The sequence below is a fragment of the Narcine bancroftii genome, chromosome 5 (genome assembly GCF_036971445.1).
Source record: "Narcine bancroftii isolate sNarBan1 chromosome 5, sNarBan1.hap1, whole genome shotgun sequence".
In the NCBI taxonomy this organism is placed as follows: Eukaryota; Metazoa; Chordata; class Chondrichthyes; order Torpediniformes; family Narcinidae; genus Narcine; species Narcine bancroftii.
In genome coordinates this window covers 161,762,823-161,782,651 of record NC_091473.1, presented here as the reverse complement: position 1 = coordinate 161,782,651, position 19,829 = coordinate 161,762,823, and the positions used below count along the sequence as shown (strand labels likewise).

General features: G+C 47.2%; 1 protein-coding gene across 1 annotated transcript in view; it reads left to right on the top strand.

The window, feature by feature from the left end:
- Positions 1-1,514: 1,514 nt before the first annotated feature.
- uqcrc1 (ubiquinol-cytochrome c reductase core protein 1) overlaps positions 1,515-19,829 on the top strand; it is a 40,389-nt gene continuing 22,074 nt past the window's right edge. Inside the window, exons 1-5 of the mRNA XM_069939495.1 lie at positions 1,515-1,622; positions 4,995-5,135; positions 7,637-7,723; positions 12,333-12,462; positions 17,194-17,392. Coding sequence (XP_069795596.1) covers positions 1,572-1,622; positions 4,995-5,135; positions 7,637-7,723; positions 12,333-12,462; positions 17,194-17,392 — 608 coding nt within the window. The 5' untranslated portion in view covers positions 1,515-1,571. The remainder of the gene's footprint in view (positions 1,623-4,994; positions 5,136-7,636; positions 7,724-12,332; positions 12,463-17,193; positions 17,393-19,829) is intronic.

The window sequence follows — 19,829 nt, the reverse complement described above, 5'->3', positions numbered from 1 at the left end:
GGAGGGTTCGCCCGAGGTGAATGTCAGCCGGTACTAGAAGGGGTGCGCCGTAAACGACCTGAGAAAGCTTGCAGGTCGTCCTTTGGCGCTGTTCGAATTCCCAACAGAACCCAGGGTAATTCATCTGCCCACTGTGGTCTGGGAAGTCTCGCCTGCAAAGCTTGCTTGAGATGTCAGTGAAATTGTTCCACTAGCCCATTTGCCTGCAAGTTTTGGAATGCAGGGGAGGTCCCGTGGCGGGTAAATAATGTTGCAGCCCGTGAAAATGGAAATCGGGGTAAGGAGTTCTGGAAACTCGGCGAGAACATTCGCGAAGTCCTTGGTGGCCAGTGTCTGCACATTCAGCGATGCTGCCAGGTGATGGCTGGTAGAGAGTGGGCGCGCCCTCAGGACATCTGCACCCAGGATAGGTTGACGGACAGCCGCTAGCGTGAAAGTCCACTGGTAGGGCGTGTCTCCTCATAGCAGCCGATCTGATCTCATGCCCAAACTGCATGTGGCACACAGGTCCGGCTGGCCCGCTCACAAGTCCTATTCATAAGCCAATGGCAGGGAGGAGACTGAGCTGGGGACAGATTTGCGACCAGTGCGCTGGTCTGTCGTTTATAGGAGCCCTGTCAGGTCGCCAACCACCGAGGCCATGACTGGCAGCTGGCCCTGTTGAGCATCTCCGGACGAGCTGCAAGGTGGCACACAATGGCGGGCATTACTTCTGAACTTCTAGTAGCGCTCACCACGCTTCCCGGTTCGCTTCTCCCTCCGTCACTTGCAAATGGAGGATCCGCAGCGTTCGCCCCTCTCCAGCTCCGACATGCCGAAGGTGTGCCTTGAAAGCGTCGTATTGTCCCTCTGTTGGCAGGTTATTAATAAACCCATCTACCTTGTCTACCACGTGCCAGCATTTAGTGGCTGCGTCCGTAATGTTCCTTAGCCTCAGCTTCCTGGAGCCCAGGTGACTGGAGCAGTGCTCCGTGGACGGGGCTCAATGACCGCCGAGCCCCCTGTCGGGGCCACCAATACAGCACCGCCAGTTGCGGAGCTCGGGCAAGACGACTGACACTGCCAAAACTGTTTCATCTCTAGTTTTTAAGTCACTTCTGGTTCGGACGCTCCCCACAGTTCACGGGCTTTCTCTTGAAGAGGCCCGCCGTGAAAGGTGGCCATTCTGTTTCAAGCCCTGCCCCCTTCTGCCACTGCAGTTCCATTGACCTTGTCACTGAATTTGGAATTCGAGACCTAACTGAGTTGCCATGGGCAAAAAAAGCTCTTTTGGTCCAAAGAATATTTCTTAAATCTGCCCGTTAAAGCTTTAGTGCAAAGTTTGTTCTTGGTGTCCAGGCAAAGAAAATAGGGGGATTGCACCTGAATTGACCTCAGAAGCATTGACTGGTGCTCCAGTGTCGTGGTGTCTGGGCGGCGCCGTGGTGACTCCACGAGGCGCTTGGGCGGCGCCAGCCGGAGACTTGCGCGACGATAGCGCTCTTGATTCTGCCAGTCCGAAGGAGGCGCTGTCGCGGGAGAGGGCGCGGTTTTGGGCATGCGCGCCCTCTCCGACTGACTGAGGGCGGAGGATGGCGGCGGCGGTTCACCGTGCTGGGAGAGCGCTTCTCCGGGCCGGCAGAGTGAGTCCCGGCGTCCGGGAATACACGACACCGCGGCGGCAGGCGGAGTTCCTGGGTCCGGGCCGCGTGGGGGCGGGGAGAGCTGGGGTATCGCTCCCAGATCGGAGGCTGCGTCCGGACGCGGCAAGGTCAAATGGGGAGCCCGGTGGAGACGCGGATGGAGGGGCAGAGGCCTGTGTCCATCCAGTGTTTGCAAGGTCTCCGATCAAAGATGCGCCTGGAGGGTGGCCAATGTGGTACCTTTGTTCACGAAGGGCATTGATTGATAATCCAGCAAATTAAAGGCCAGTGAGCCTCAGCAAAGAAGACCACAAAACACAGCAGTAGAACCAGGCCATTCATCCCAGCGAGTCTTCTCCGCCTTTAATCACGACTGATCCATTTCCCCGCTGCCCAGCCCTCTTCCCATAACCTTTAATGCCCTGTCTAGTCAATGTAAGAACACAAGAAAAAGGAGCAGTGAGATCACGGCTGATCCGATGATTGGCTCATCTCCACCGACCTGCCTTTTCCCCATTAACCTTAATTCCCCTTACTATGTAAAAATCTAACCAACCTTGTATCAAATACAGTGAAACCTCGTTAGAACGCGATTCGTTAATCCGCGGAATTGCTAAAAGCGCGGGTGTCTGTGGACCCCAAACATTGACTTGACTTTAGGAGGCCAGGCAAACAGCCACAAACTCGAAGATGGTCTCTTATGACTCATTTACAAGATCTGTATGTTAATATGTGGAGTTTAAAGGTCTTATTGTAGGGTTTGAGTCAGTGTTCTGTTTTACTACTTCCTGAATCAAGACGTATATGCATCTGTTCCATGACTCGGCTGTAACATGGTATGAAATCTTGGACTCCAACTACTGCGTTCTAACGAGATTTTACTGTATATTTACTGAGGTGGTCTCTACTGCTTCAAAGGGCAGCAAATTCCATAGATTCACCACTCTCTGAGAAAAGCAGTTCCTCCTCATCTCCGTCCCAAATCTTCTACCCTGAGTCTTGAGGCTATGCCCCTAGTTCTAGTCTCCTACACCGATGGAAACGATTTACCGATCAGTCTGCCATAAATACACCCAGTGACTTGGAGGAAAATCTGTTGGAGTGGATACTCAGGGATAGGATTTATGCAGAATTGCAAAATCATGGACAGATTAGAGACAGCCAACATATATTTGAGAGGGACAAGTCATGTTGTACCAAATTGTCACTTCCTCAAAACACTGGAGGTAACAGCTGATCCAGAATTAATTTTTTTTGTAATTTAGGCATACGATAATGGTAACGCAAGTCCATGCACCCAACTCCACCAATTGACCTTCAAACCCCATACAATTTTGTAGGATGGGAGGAAACCTGGAGGAAACATAAGCAGACATGGAGAGAACATACATCAGGCGCATGAAGCAGAGTTTTAGTTTGATTCAGATATGGTGTTTGGCACAGACATGCAGACCTGTTCCTGCCCAGTCCTGTTCCATGTTTTATATTGCTGCTTCAGTTATATTAGTTACAATAATGCTAATTAAATTACCACAATGTCATGAGATGGATAAAGATGATATTAAAAAAGGATAGATGGATAAATATTCACAGTTGCAGTTATTGCAGAAATAAAAGTGATGTTTCAATTGTTTAGCCGGATCTTTCAGTGGTCACAGCAGTTTTTGGTTCAGGAAGTATGGGGTGGTTCAAGAGCCAACTAGGGTTTTCAGGCTTCAGTGCCTTTTGCCTGCAGATAGCAGTGAAATGGAATTGTGACCAGGGTGATGGGATTCAGACAAGCATGAGGTGTTGTACTTTGAGAGGTCAAATGTAAGGGGAACATATACAGTTCTTAAACTTATGAGAGGCATTGATGAAGTGGACAGCCAGAATTTTTTTACTAGATTAATCATGTCACCTATCAGACAAGTGACACAAGAAAGGCTGCAGATGTTGTGAGGAACTCAGCAGGTCCCACAGAGCCTATAGGAGGTAACGATCTATAATCAATGTTTTGGGCCTAACCCCTTCGTCAGGATATGAACAAAAAGCAGACAGGTGCCTGAATAAAAAGATGGTGGGGAGGGGTGGAGAGAAGAAGGGGCATGATGAGGAGCACAGGCCAACAGCTGAGTTAATAGGTGGACACGAATAGGAGTGCAAGAGAGAGATGTGGTTGGGGGGGGGGGGGTGGTGGTGAGGAGTGCTCATGGAAACTGGAGAAGCTAATGTTAATGCTATCTGGTTGGATGATGCCCAGATGGGATATGAGGTGTTCCTCCAATTTGCAGGTGATCTCAGTTTGGCAGTGCATGAGAGTATGGACAGACATGTCGGCATGGGAATGAGGTGTGGAATTAAAATATGTGGCAACTGGGAAGTCTCCATTATCACAGCGGATAGAGCGAGGTGCTCAGCAAAGTGATCTCCCAGTCTGCGTCCAGTCTCTCCGATGCAGAGGAAGCCACGGCAGGACCACTGGATGCAGTAGATGACCCCTGCTGAATCACAAATGAAGGGGGGTAACTTTGCATTCATAGAGTAACTCTCCCCCTCCCCTGATCAATTCTCAGCTTCTGTCTCCTATCCACCTATAACCTCTTGCCTGTCCTCCCCTGCCCTTCTTCCCTCATTCCCCCCATCCTTTATATTCAGGTGCCAACCTACCTTTTGCTCATACCTTAACGTGGCCTCAGGGCTGAAAGGTTGGTTACGTATCATTACCTCTAATGGATGCTGTGGGACCCTTGTATTTACATACCAGAGAACATGCTTTGTAGGTGAGGGGAGTGTGAAGACATTTAAAGGAGATGTGTGGGGCAAATCTTTATGCAGAGTGGTTGGTGCTGAAAATGGGCCGCCAGCAGTAGTGGTCGAAGCAGATACATAGTGGTGTTTAAGATGCTTTTAGACATGAATTGTGCAGGAAACAGGGAGTGGATAATGTGTGAACAGGAGACATTCATTTTGATTTGGGTATCATATTCAGTGCGGACACGTGGCCAAAGGTCTTTTCCTGTGCTGTATCACTCTGTTTATACAGGTATGTGGATAGGAAAGGGGTTAGATGGACTTGGGCCAAATGTGGGCAAATGGGACTAGTGCCAATGGGTAACTTGGTCAGCGTGGATGAGTTGGGCCTCGGGCCTGTTCTGTGCTGTAGATCATGATCAGAGACATGCCTTCATTCTAAGTAGAGGCTAATTTGGAAATAAGTAATTAATGTGAGGAGGAGGGTGACCTGGGGGAGGGCTGTCCAGGCACTGACCCGCGGGGATGGGGCTATTTCCTGGTATTTTACCTGAGAGGAGTGGGTTTCTGGCAGCGATCTTCAGGGGTGTTGTTCTGTATGGTGTTGCTGAGCTCCTTGCTGTGTTGTCTGTTGTTTAGCCAGCTCTGCTAGGAGCCCACCGTTTTCAGAGCACCATCTCCTATGCCCAGACCATCGAGAATGTTCCAGAAACCAAGCTGACGACGTTAGGCAATGGGCTGCGCGTTGTCACAGAGGAAACGGACCAGCCCACCTGCACGGTGAGTGATGTTCCCAGTGTCTCATTGCACTCTGAATCCCAGACATGCGTGGGTATCAGGCCAGCCCCCCGGGTTGCCTGGTTCTCATCCCTCGTCCCAATTCCCCTCATCTCAACTCTCAACCCTCCTCTCAATCTCCACATCCCTATACTCACCCCTTTCTCAATCCCCCATCCCCACTCTCATTCCTCCTCAGTCCCCCCCAACCCCGTTTGGGCCTTCCTCAATCCTACATCCCCACTTTCATCCTTTCCTCATTCTCCCATCCCCATCACCTCCTCAATCCCTCCCTCTCATCCCCTCTCTTATCCCCCTGCTCAATCCCCATCCCCATTCTCATTGCCTCCTCAATCTCCATCCCCATTCTCATCACCTCCTCAATCCCCCCACCCATGCTCACCCCTTCTCAATCCATCATCCCCTCTCACCCATCCTCAATCCCCCTCTCATCGCCTCCTCAATCCATCCTCCCCCACTCACCTCCTTCTTAATCCCCTATCCCTGCCCTCATTGCCTTCCCCTCATCCCCTCCATTTCCTCATCCCCTTCTCCATTCCCCCTTCCCTGTTCACCCTCCTCAATCCCCATCACAACCCTTACCTCTCCTCCATTCCCCATCCCCTCTCTCACCCCTTCCTCAATCCACCCTCCCTCACTCACCTCCTTCTTAATCCCCCATCCCTGCTCTCATCCCCTCCTCAATACCCCAACCCTCATCCCCTCCTCAATCCACCTATCCCCACCACCCCTCATCAATCCCCCATTCCCACTCTCACCCCCTCCTCAATTCCCCAACCCGTCACCCCCTTCTCAATTCCCTCACCCATCCTCAAACCCCAACCCCATTCTCCCTTCTCAATCCCCTATCTCCTTCTCATCCCCTCCTCAATGCCCCAGCCCCCACTCACTCCTTAATCCCCCATCCCTGCTCTCCCTTTTCAATCCCCCATTCTCACTCTCACCCCCTCCTCAATTCCCCCCATCCCTGCTCTCCTTTCTCAATCCCTGTCCCCATTCTCAACCCCTCCTCAATCCCCCATCACCACTCTCACCTCCTTCTCCATCCCATCTTTCACCCCCCCTCCTCAATCCACTATCCCCTCTCTCACCCTTCCTTAATCCCCAACCCGATCTTGTTCCCTCCTCTCAGTCCCCAACCCCTTCTCCGTACCCTCTCTCATCCCTTCCTAAATCCCCTATCCCCTTTCTCACCCCCTCCTTAATTCCCAACCCTAATCTCCTCTCCTCTCCTCAGTCCTCAACCCCGCTCTCATCTCCTCAGTACCCCATCCATATTCTCACCCCCTCCTCAATCCCCTCTGGTCACTCTTGCCCCTTCTTACCCCTCCTCAATCCCCCACTCCCTCTCTCACCTCCTCCTCAATCCCCCCCATCCCCACTCTTCCTCCTCAATCCCCTCTTTTCATTCTCATCCCTTTCCATCCCATCTCCTCTCTCACCCCCTCCTTAATCCACTATCCCCTCACTCACCCCCTCCTTAATCCCCAACCTGATCTTGTCCCCTCCTCTCAATCCCCAACCCCACTCTCATCCCTACTCTCGCCCCTCCTCAATCCCCTCTCCCCACTCTTGCCTCTTCGTAATCCCCTCATCCCCACATCCCTTCTCAATCGCGATCTCATCTCACCCCCACCTCAATCCCCCACCCCCTGTCACCTCTTCCTCAATCCCCCAACCCCTGACACCCCTTCCTCAATCCCCATCTCAAACCCACCTCAATCCCCCACCCCATCTCACCCCTTCCTTAATCCCCCACCCCCTCTCACCCCTTCCTTAATCCCCATCCCCTCTCTCTACTCAATTTCCCCATTCCCTCTCACCCACTTCTCAATTCCTCAGTGCCTTTCTCACCTCCTCCTCAATCTCCCTATCTCCTCTCAACACCTTCTCAATCTGCATCTTCCCCTTATCCCCTTCTCAGTCTGCACCTTCCCCTCATCCCCTCCATTTCCTCATCCCCTTCTCCATTCCCCCTTCCCTGTTCACCCTCCTCAATCCCCATCACAACCCGTACCTCTCCTCCATTCCCCATCCCCTCTCTCACCCCCTCCTCAATCTCCAATCTCACTCCCTCCTCAATCTCTAACCCTGCTCTCATTCCCTCCTCTCAATTCCCCATCCCAACTCTCATCCTCTCCTGTCCCCTTTTCTCAATGTCCAACCTTGCTCTTGCCCCCTCCTCTCAATCCCCAATACCTGCTCCTGTCCCCTCCTTAATCCCTTCTCCCTGTCCTCGCCTTCTCTTCTCAATCCCCTCCCTGCTCTTGTCCTCTCAATCCCCAATCCCTGACCTCACCCTCTCCTCTCAATCCCCAACCCAACTTCCCCTCCAATCCCTAAACCCTCTCCCACCCCCTCCTCTTAATCCCCATTCTGCCCTCACACTCCTCTTTCTCCTGTCTCACACTCCCTTCCCTCATGCCTCTCTCACCTCTCCACCTTCTCATCCCACTCTCACAGTTCTCTCTCTGCCTTTGCAGGTCGGTGTGTGGATCGAGGTCGGGAGCCGGTATGAAAGTGAGAAAAATAACGGAGTGGGAAACTTCCTGGAACATTTAGTTCTGAAGGTGTGTAATGTGGTTGGTGTGTTTCATGGAATGCCTGCTAGGGTATGTCCTAGAGCCTAGTAGTGAGCATTGTTTACATCAGTGGTTTTCAAACTGCCCCCCCTAAACTCACATTCCTCCTTAAACAATCCCTATGCCATAGATGCTCTGTGATGAGTAAGGGATTGCTTAAGGTGGTATGTGAGTGGAGAGAAAAAGTTTAAAGATTACTGTTTTAATTGTATCTAATTGACTCGTTATGTGCACAGTTTCATAACACTAAGGGGAAATGACCAATGACAATTTTTCTCAAAGCAAAATATTTCTGTAACAATTGGGTCTAGAGCGGTGGTTCTCAACTTTCCCTTCCCACTTACATACCACCTTAAGCAATCACAGAGCACTTATGGCCAAGAGATTGGTTAAGATGGAATGTGACGTTAGGGGGTAAATTTGAAAACCACTGGTTTATAACAACTTTCACATCACAAAGGGCCCACAATCTCATCAATGACGATCACTTCACCAAGTCCCCCACAGCCTGTAGCTCACCATTCACCAAATACAAAACTGCAACCATCATATCAATATCATGGTTACATGATTAGGCCAGAAGCTGGGCATCGTCTAGTGAAAGGCTCACCCCTGATACTCACAAACATTTCACCTTCAACAAAGCACAATTCAGGAATATGTTGGAGGTGTTGACAATGTAGAGGGTGACCAAAAATACTGCAGGATGTAGATTTATAGAAATGGCAGATTAATCTGGGCAAGTGTGAAGTGTTGGGAACGAATACAGTTAATGGTAGAGCTGTTCAAAGTATTGATGTGCAGTGGGACCTGGGGGTCCAGGTCCATAGCTCATTGAGAGTGGGAAGGCTTAGGGTATGCTTGGCTTCATTGAGTTTAAAAGTAAGGAGGTCACACTGCAGCGATGTAAAACTTTAGTTGGTGGGGCCACTCTTGGAAATATTATGTGCAGTTCTGGTCACTTCATTACAAGAAAGATGTGGAGGGTTTGGAAAGGGTGCAGAAGGGATTATGAAGTTGTTGTCTGGTTTAGAGGGTATAAGTTGTTTTTTTTTTTATTTTTTATTTTTCACACCATAAATCACATTAGCCATGATATACACTATTTCTTTTTCACACATATACAGTGACTTTTTCTCCCCCCCCCCCCTCCTCCCAAGCCACCCCCCCACCCCCCCCCTCTCATCCATTTTAGGTATACAATCTAGGTTGCATTAAGCCAGTCAGACAATGTTGTCATTAAACAAAAATACACCAGAAATTCTACTGAGTCCATTCTTTTCTTTCCTTCTCCTTCCATCAACTTAGGTAATGTTTGTCCCCAGTAGGTTTTCGCTATTGTATTTTATGTAAGGCTCCTATACTTGTTCGAATATTTCAATATTATTTCTTAACCTATATGTTATTTTTTCTAATGGAATACATTTATTCATTTAAATTTAGTAGTTTCTTCCTTTTAATTTGGTTATGTATTCCATTAATATTTAAAGTCATATAGTTCAGCGTAGCCCTTTTATATTTTGTTTATTTTCTCTTTCCGTTTTTCCATCATTACCTTTCCACCTTTTCCATTTCTGTTTTCTTATTTTCAACTCTTTATAAGACAACATTCCTACAACATCCAACATTTTCCTTATTCTCCTATTTCTATCTTATTTATCCCCAATCTCCCCTTCCCCTCCTGAGTTGTCCTTTATCCCTTGTCGGACAACCACATCTCCCCTCTCCATTTGGATTTGCGAATCCACTCGCAAGCATCAACTGATTTTGCAGTGACCGCTATTTCCCCTCACCCCGCCCCCCCCAGAAAAGATTTCACTTTTCATATGTCACAAAGGTCACTCTTTTAGTTCCCTCCTTATTCTCTCTATTCCATTACCTTCCCTTATTAATTCTTGTCTATACTATCTATATTTTCCTCTAAGTACAGATACATTCACGTATGCTCATTGTCTCTATTCACTCTTATACCTCTTTACCCGCATACATATCAATCGTGATCATTTTTACTCTCATTACCCGTCTTCATCCCTCAGTCTATTTTTGTCTTTACCCACATACATATCAATCGTGATCATTTTAACTCTCATTACCCGTCTTCCTCCCTCAGTCTATTTTTGTAATTGTTCTGCAAATTTTCGTGCTTCTTTTGGATCCGAGAATAGTCTGTTTTGTTGTCCTGGAATAAATATTTTCAATACCGCTGGATGCTTTAGTATAAATTTATACCCTTTCTTCCATAAAATCGCCTTTGCTGTATTGAACTCTTTTCTCTTCTTTAGGAGTTCAAAACTTATATCTGGATAAATGAAGATTTTTTGCCCTTTATACTCCAGTGGTTTGTTGCCCTCTCTTACTTTTTCCATTGTCTTCTCCAGTACCTTTTCTCTTGTAGTATATCTTAGGAATTTTACTACAATAGATCTTGGTTTTTGTTGTGGTTGTGGTTTAGAGGCCAATACTCTATGTGCCCTTTCTATTTCCATTTCTTGCTGTAGTTCTGGACATCCTAGGGTCTTAGGGATCCACTCTTTTATAAACTCCCTCATATTCTTGCCTTCTTCATCTTCCTTAAGGCCCACTATCTTTATGTTATTTCTTCTGTTATAATTTTCCATTGTATCTATTTTTTGAGCTAGTAGTTCTTGTGTCTCTTTAGTTTTTTTATTAGATTCCTCCAATTTCTTTTTTAAGTCTTCTACCTCCATTTCTGCTGCTACTGCCCGCTCTTCCATCTTGTCCATTTTCTTTCCCATTTCTGTTAAGGTCATCTCTATTTTACTCATTTTCTCTTCTGTGTTGTTTATTCTTTTTCTTAAATCCTTAAATTCCTGTGTTTGCCATTCTTTAAATGACTCCATGTATCCTTTAATAAGAGAAAGTATATCCTTTATCTTGCCTTTCTTTTCTTCTTCTATTTCACTGTACTCTTCCTCTTCTTCTTCCTCTGGGTTGGCCATCTGTTGTTTCTTTGGTGCCCTTTCCTTCTCTTCCTTCTTGTTTCTATTGTCTTCTGTGGTCTCTTCTTGCTGCAGGTGTTCTGCAGCTGCCGTTGCCGGCTGTGGAGATCGACTCCCCAGCTGGTCCCCCCTCCCGTCGGTGTGTTTTTTTTCATTCGCATCGCGCATGCGCGAGGAATCGCGCATGTGCGGTTGCGCACTTTTACTCGGCTCAGCGAGCCATTTTTGTAGTCCATTATTTACCGACCTGAGGGAGAGGGTTTCTCTCTCCGCAGCGGGCCTCTTCGGACAGGTAAGGCCTTCACCTTTTTCCTCCTTTGTCTTCTCTTCCTCTCTTCTTACCGTTGCTTTCGATTTTTCTTTTTTTGTCGCCATCTTCTTTCCACCTTTATACTCACTTTTCTGTAACTTTTATTTCTGTGCCTTTGTGTTTTCCTTTGTTTTTCCCGACTTTTCTGGAGAGGGCTGGAGTTCACCGTCCGGCCACTACTCCATCACGTGACTCCTCCGAGGGTATAAGTTGTTGAGGGAGGTTGGACAAATTTGGGTTTGCTTCTCTGGAGAATCGGAGACTGAGGGGAGACCTGATTGAGGTTTATAATATCCTGAGAGGCACTGATAGAGTGGATGGTCAGAATCTTTTCCCCAGGGTAAAGGTGTCTCACACACAAGTGGGCATGCATTTAAGGAGGTTGGGGGGTGGGGGGAAGGAAGTTTAGGAGATGTGATGGGCAACTACCTTACACAGAGAGTGCTGACTGCCTGGAACAGACTGCCAGTGGTGGAAGCAGATATAATCGTGGTGTTTACGAGGTTTCTAGGTGGAGGGATACCTCAGGTGCAAGCAGCAGAGTTTTAGTTTGATTTCAACATTGTGTCCAGCACAGGATGAAGTGCCTGTTCCTGTGCTGTTCTATGTTCTAACCTTTGAGTCTCCACTTACCTGAATGAGAGCAGCTTCAACTGTCCCCAACAAACCCAACAGCATTGAACACAAAGCAGCCCACTTAAATGCTGCTTCTCCTTTCCCTTCCCACCTGACATCCTGATCCACATTCCCTCCAGTAGTAGGTGCATGGAATGTGCCAGAGGTAGGTGCAATAGGATCTTTTAAGAGACAATTATATATGTATGTGGAACTGAAAAAAAATGAAGGGTTATGCAATAGGGAAACTCTAGGCATTTGTTAGAGCAAGTTATTAGGTAAGCACAATACTGTGAGCCAAAGGGCCTGTACTGTGTTGTAGATTTCTATGTTCTTTGGTACGCACTGTAACTAGAGTGTACTGGTGGGGGGAGGGGGTGGGAGAGGATGCACAGGATGGGACATACATTGGCAGTGAAGTGGCTGCTTTGTGGATGGTGTCAAGATTCTTAGTGTGGGAACTCATCACACATGCATCTTGTAGATAGTGGAATGGCATTATGTGTCCCAAAGTTGTTCATTCTGTAAAAGCTCAATGCCCGTGATGCTCGAAACTGGATATTAACAGTGTGAGTGCAATACCTGTGGTTTTAGTGTCAGGCCAGATAATGGAGACAGCAGTATCCCTGCTATGACAGATTAAGAAGGGTAGAACAGCTAGGGGTAGGATTCTTGAATAAATCTCTTGAAAGGTTAAATTTGTTGTTTTCAGGGAACCAGGAAGCATTCTCAGACAGCCCTGGAGCAAGAGGTAGCAAGCCGTGGGGCACACCTGAGTGCCTATACCTCTCGTGAGCAAACTGCCTATTACATGAAGTCTCTGTCCAAGGACTTGCCAAAAGGTGTGAAACATTTCCTTCATGTTTTTGGTTAAAGTGGAATAAGCTTGTGTGGTTTTTATACCATGAAACTGATGTTTGGGAGTTGGAATTTGGCCAGTTTGTGTGAATGCCATTTCTTTTGTCCAGAGTTGGTGTAAAATCTCATGGCAGGTGCCATGTGCCACATACTTCATGCGGGCTGCTTTTCGGTTATCCAGTTAGTCTCACTCATCTTTCTTGCCCAGGATTTTGTAAAACTTTCAGACATTCACACATTGTAGCATCAGCAAGTCTGCTGGGCTATCAGACCCTACTGGCCAAGTTGAAAGGCTGCAAAGTTGCACCTGGCAGTTTCTGAGTGGGAGAGCAAGATTCATGATCCTTTTATTGCCATTAAATACTAGTTGGGATCCTTCTGTCTCAGAAGACAATGGTAGTGGCATGGATAGTCAGTTGGTTTTAGACAAGCGCCTGGAATGGTTCATAAGACCCACTCTGGCGTGACAGTCTCTGCCATCCTTGCTGCAGATAAAGCTGGAACGATGGGTTGTGGTCGACTGGCTCTATTGTCTCTGCTTCCTTTGTGTCCTCTTGTCCTCCAGCTGACATGTCCGCTTTTCCTCACTGCTCTTCTCACCCTTTCTGACAGTGGCCACAGTCACCAGCAAGCGTCTCCCAGTTAAGTACATTGATGAGAGCGAGTTTCAGATCACACTTGCAGACATCTTTGAACTGCAGCTGTGGCTGGCTGGTGGGTTGAGATCCTTCAACCAGACAACCGTACAGCAGGTCTTTTGGGATGTGACCATCCTCCATACGGTGTACATGGCCAAGCCATCGAAGTTTTCTCTGACTCAGCAGGAGGTGCATGCTAAGAGAACCCGCTTTAACCAGAACCTCGGTGTTGGTGAGTCTGTCCTGCCAGGATATGTCCAGGATGCATCAAAGGCATCGGTGATGTAAGCTGTCAAGCTGGTTCTCCTCCCTGGCATACATTGTCCATGATTCCCTCCCATAAAAGAGGATGCAGAGGACACAAGCCTGATACACCTTGAGCTTAGTGTTCACTGTGAGATGTTTGTTGCTCCACACTCTTGTGCTTAGTTTGAACATCATGCACTTGTCGATTTCAGCATCAAGTGAGATGTTGCTGGTGATGGTGGAGCCCAGGTACGTGAAGCTGTCAGTGATGTCAAGTTCTTCATCTCCAACGCGGATTGTTGGTGGGGTCGCAACATCTTGCTCCATCACGTAGGTCTTTTTGATGCTGATCATCAACCTGAACTCCTGGTAGGCCTTGGCGAAGTTGTCGATCAGCCTCTGTGGCTGCCCGGTCAATGCTGTGTCATCAGTGAACAGTAGCTCTCTGATGAGAACCTGCTGGGTCTTGCTCTTCGGTTTTGGTTTCAGATGGGTCAGGTTAGAGAGCTTTCTGATGCTTCTTGTGTGCAGATATACTCCATTCTCAGAATCCCGAAATGAATGCGACAGCAGCAGGAAGAAGAAGATGCTAAATAGTGTTGGTGCTAGGATACAGGCCTGCTTCATTCCACTTAGAATCTTAAATGTTCAGAGGTGGATCCATTGAAGCTGACTGTCATGTTGTCATGGAAGGAAGCGATAATGCTAAGCAGCTTTGGAGGGCAGTCGATCTTCCCAAGCAGCTGGAACAGTCCATGCCTGCTCACGAGGTCAAAAACCTTGGCGAGGTGTGTGAAGACGAGGTACAGAGGCATCTGCTGTTCCCGGCATTTCACCTGGTGTTGGTAGACTGCAAAGATCATGTCAACTGTTGATCTCTTCACCCTGTTGCCACTCTGAGATCTGGGGTAGATGCGATCAGCGAGGGTTTACAGTCAGGCTAGGACCACTCGGGTAAAGACCTTTCCCACGGTGCTTAACAGTGAGATTCCGCAGTAGTTGTTGCAGTCACTACAATTGCCCTTGTTTTTGTACAGGGTAGTGATCTTGGCATCATGCATATCCTGAGATAGCTTGGCTTCTCTCCAGCACAGACAGAGAAACTCATGGAGCAACACTAGCTCTGATGGCTTCCCGCACTTAATGACTTCTGGGGGTATGGAACCTTCACCTGGCACTTTTCCACCGATCAGAGCATCGATTGCTTTTTTCACAGTTTTTCCACTGTGGATTCTGCATCTGTTTCCAGCAATACTGGCAAGTCTTCAATGGCGTCCAGGGCTTCTTGAGAAACGGAATAGAGTTCCAGATAGTGTTCAACCCATCTCCCCATCTGCTTTTCCTGATCAGTGATGACTTCGCCTGTCTTGGTCTTCAGTGGGGCTAACTTCTTCATTGGTACTCCAGTGACTCGCTTGATGCCCTCGTACAGGTGTCAGAGGCGCTCTGAATCATTGTGCACAGCTGTAGCCAGTAGTCGTTGGCACAGAGACACGCTATTTGCTGGGTCTTGCTGCGAGCAGCTCTTAATGCTTGCAGGTTCTTCTGGCTGGTAATTCATCAGCACAGTCTGTTTTACTTCAGTCATTGGCTCCAACTCGGTGATGTTTGCCTCAAACCAATCAGTGTTCTTCCGCTCTTTTATTAACCGTTATTAAATACAACAGAATGTAATATTACACAAAATTGCCTTCTGCCTGCCGTAAGGCAAAGAGTTACCAGTGGTGTCGCCTGGCACCCCTTACAGAAAAGAAAGAAAGAGAAGCAAGAGGGTTTCTTCAGAGTCACCAAGTGTCCGTGGATTCGCCCCCAGCACTCCTGCAGCCGCGCGGACTCCTGTTTGATCCATCAGCAACTCCTTGTCCTCATGGTCCAATAAATGGATAACACCAAGGTAATTGGAAATGGGAGGCTATATATCAACAGTGAGTGAGAGAGGTAGGGTGAGAGTCACTGTGGGGCAGTGGTTGGCTGCTTGTGATGGAAAGATGGGAATTTATTGTCATATACATAAATGCAACATAAAGATGCACCTAAATTCTTCCTTGCTGCAGCTACATAGGTATGTAAGATAAACCAGCAATAGTAAAAAATGAATTACCACAATATGCCAAGATGAAAAGAGATAATGTAAAAGAATATATAAATAATTACAGTTGCAGTTTGTGCATTTCGGATATGCAGATAGATATTTTGGTGGTCCTGATTTATGGTTAGGGTTAGATTATATGACAGGAGCAGAAATTCTACCCATTGAGTACTGGCATTTAATCATAAACTGATCCATTCTCCCATTCAGCCCCACTGCCTGACCTCCCAATAACCTTTAATGCCCTGGCTAATCAAGAAGCTATCAATTTCTTCCTTAAATATACTCAATATCCTGGCCTTTACAATCTTCTGTGACAACCAGTTCTACAGATTTATACCTCTAGCTACAGAAATTCCTCAGCATCTCTGTTCCAAGTGTTTACCCTTCAATCCTGAAGTTGTGGCCTCTTGTCCTAGACTCTCCCACCATGGGAAACAACCTTTCTGCGTTACTCTGTCCACGCCTTTCAACATTTGGAAATATTTCATTTAGATTTCCCGCAATCTAAATTCCAACGAGTACAGGCCAAGAGCTGTCAAATGCTCCTCATTCTCAAATTCTCCTTGTGAACCTCCTCTGTTTAGGGAGGTTCAAAAACCCGATAGCTGTTCCATAAAATCTGTTCTTGAACCTGAAGACTTCAGGCTTCGATACCTTGTCTTTGACGGGAGCAGAGGGAAGAGATTGTGACCAGGCATGACCATGCTGCTGTCTTGCAGTCACTGTTCCACTGGATGTATGCTGGTGCTTTTGCTGTTAAACTTGTGGACACTGCTGTTTGTAATTTTGTTTTATAGTTTCACATTCCTGCTGACTGCCACAGTTAAACCAGTCATTCCACTAGTTTTTGTTGTATAACACTTGCTCACTGGCTTGGTCAGGACATCAACTGTCGATAAACTGCTTCTGGCACATTAATGGTTATTGCCACTGTTAAACTGAATACTCCCAGTTATTCCATTGGTAACATAACTAATGACAGTTATTGCATACTGGTTCCTTTGCTGTTCCTGTTGTGCCCACGGTACTCCCATTGTGGACTTCTCTACATTGGAGAGACTAGATGCAGACTAGGAGATCACTTTGCTGAGCATCTTTACTCTGTCTGCATCAATGACAGGGATCTCCCAGTGGCCAACTATTTCGATTCTGCACACCACTCCTACTGAGATATCTGTCCATGGCCTTGTGTACCCTCAAACCAAAACCCACCCGTGAATTGGAGGAGCAACACCCAATATTCCATCTAGGCACTCTCAAACCACATGGCATTAACTTCTCCAGTTTCTGCTAGCCCACTCCCTGATCTCCCTCTCTTCCCAATCCCTCTGTCCCCTTTTCCTCCTTCCTTCTCGATTCATAGAGCCATCCCCCCTCTCCCTGTTTGCTGGTGTGCCCCCCTCACCCTCCCTTATCCACCTATCACCTCCTGACTGTGGGACTGAACTCCTCCCCCTGCCCTTCCCCCCCGTCCCCCCAAACTCACCATTTTGTTCAGGCACATTTTGCTCATACCTGGATAAAGGGCTCAACCAACATAAATGTTGGTTATATATCTTTATTTTTGCTTTATAAAGTACACTGTTTGACCTACTGAGTGTCCCAAGCATTGTGCTTTTATTTCATTCACAATGTCTACAGATTTTTATGTTTTGCTCCCTTGCTGTTAACTGGGTGCACCCTCCTGCTGTGAAGCTGTCGCACATTTCTTTCTAAACTGATGTATTGGCGTTTTGCAGCTGTGGAACTTCTTGGTGACTTGGTACAGAACAACTCAATATCGGATGCTGATGTGGAGTCTGGGCGACGGACAATCCTGCAGGAAATACAAGAGATGGAGAACAACCTAGAGGAGGTTGTGTTTGATTACCTCCATGCCACCGCCTTCCAGGGAACACCCCTAGGTCACACCGTGGTGGGACCCTCCAAGAACATCAAGTAAGCACCTACATTGTGTGGCTTTTCACACCATTGGCACAGCTCAGGATCACAACCAAATGTTACTTTAATGTAGCTGCAGATATAACTGTGCAGAGAACCAGTTGTTACTGAGGGCCCTGCATGGCTTTGGGCTGGTGCCTGGGCTACCAGTCAGCAGATCAATGTCCCCTCCAAAGGGTTTCATGTATCAGCACATTTGATGCCTGCCACAAGCAGGGCGGCACAGTTGGCGTCGCGGTTAGCATAACACCTTTACAGCTCCAGTGATTGGGACCAGGGTTTGAATCCCGCGCTGTCTGTAAGGAATTTGTTCGTTCTCCTGTGTAGGTTTTCCCCGGGGGCTCCGATTTCCTCCCACCAAAATGTTCTGGGGATATAGGTTAATTGAGTGCAAGCTGGATGGCCTGTTACTGTGTTGTATGTCTAAATTTAAAAAACTTAAATGTAGCTTCGCACAATTTTCTTTTAGCCAAAGATGTTGAGTTGTCCGTGAGATCAAGCTTCATCAATTTGATTGAGTTTTTTGAGGAGTTTATGAAAGTGATTGATGAGGGTAGGGCAGTGAATGTTGACCCTGTGAACAAGGCATTTGAAAAGGGCCCTCGTGGTTTGTGATCGGTGCTCAGACCCTGTGGTTTGTCAGCTGTAAGATTAATTTGGATGGAAATGTAGGTGGTCTGATGATCAAGTTGACATGAAGATTGGTGGAATTATGAATAGTGAAGAAGGTTGTCAAAAGATTCAGAAGGATATTAATCAGTTGGGAATTGGGGGAAGAAATGGCAGGTGAAGCTTTATCTGGACAAAGTTGAGGTGCTTTATTATTGCACAACCTGCTGTATTTAAGTAAGGGTTGAATTGCCTGTGCAGCATGCAAAATCTTGGGGAGCAAATCCATTGCTCCCTGTTTGGTGGGAACACAAATGGAGAGTGTGTTGAATTGTTTATTGTCAAGTGTGGACAATTGGTATGTTCGTCTTCATCAGGGGCATTGTGTGGGTAAAAGTTGGTACACCATGTTGCAACTGTAAAAATGATGGTTAGACCACACTTGGAGGATGTGTACAGTTCTGGAAATCACCCTACCGGAAAGATGTGGTAGCATTAAGGTGATTGGAGAAGAGATTCACCAGGTTGTGGCCTGGAATGGAGCACTGGATAGGCTGGGGCGATAGTCATTGAAATGAAGGAGGCAGAAGGTGATGTTATTGAGATTAACACAATTATGAAGGGCGTGGATTGGACAGTCAGAATCTTTTTCTCAGGGAGAGGGAAAGTAGAACTAGAGGGCATAGATTTCAGGTGAGCAGGGAGAAGTGTAAAGGAGATCTGAGGGTAATTTCTTCACACAGAAGCAAGTGGAACCTGCTCAGAAAGGCAACTTGCTAAGCATAAGGTTAGTACAATGGAAAGATGCATTGAAGGTATTACCGGCTTCCCAGAAACCAAAACAAACTAACAACAGGACGAAGTTAAACAAGAAAGTAAACAGATTGAAGTTGAATACACAGAAGTGTGGGACAGACTCAGCAGGTCGCCCAGCGTTCATAGGAAGCAAAGATATTTTAAAAATTTTTAGACATTCAGTACATTAACAGGCCATTTCAGACCACAAGTCCATGCCACCCAATTCATACCCAATTAACCTGCACCCCCCAGTACGCTTTGAATGGTGGGAGGAAACCAGAGCCCCTGGGGAAAACCTACACAGACACGGGAAGAACGTACAAACTCCTTACACACAGCGTGGGATCGGAACCCTGTTCCTGATAGCTGGTGCTGTAAAAGCATTGTGCTAACTGCTACACCAATTGTGCCATCCCAAATCTATAACGATTTCTGGCCTGAGCCCTTCTTCAAGGTGTGAGCAAAAAGCAGATGAGTCCCGAAGGGTGTGATCCGTATGGAAGGCAGGGAGGGAAGTTGCAGGGTAGATGTGTCTGGTGGTGCGAGCACGTTGTAGGTAGTTGAAATGGTGGAGGGGCCAGGCAGATGCAAGTGGGACACAATTTCTTATAATGACTCTCCTTAATGTTTTCACATCTGCCGTGGCCCCTGCTGCCCCCACACACAAGGACAGGATTTCCCTTGTCATCACCTACCACCCCATCAGCCTCTGTGACCAACATATCCTTCTCCGCCTTTTCTGTCAGCTCCTACATGATCCCACCACCAGACACATATAACCCTCTCCTGTCCTTGAGGTGGAATGTGCTGTACCATTCTACCATTCTGTGAATACCTGCAGGTCAGCGTTTGATGTCAAGGAACCAGCCAGATGTAAGGGAAAGGCTGAAACTCTGATTACTTTCACTTCCACCTGTAATCTGTATATTTATGTTCATGTATCTGCTGGCCTTGAATCAGTGCTGTGGAATGTTGATCCATGACCAATCTTCTAAAACAAAGACTATTTCTCCTTCAGTTAAAGCTT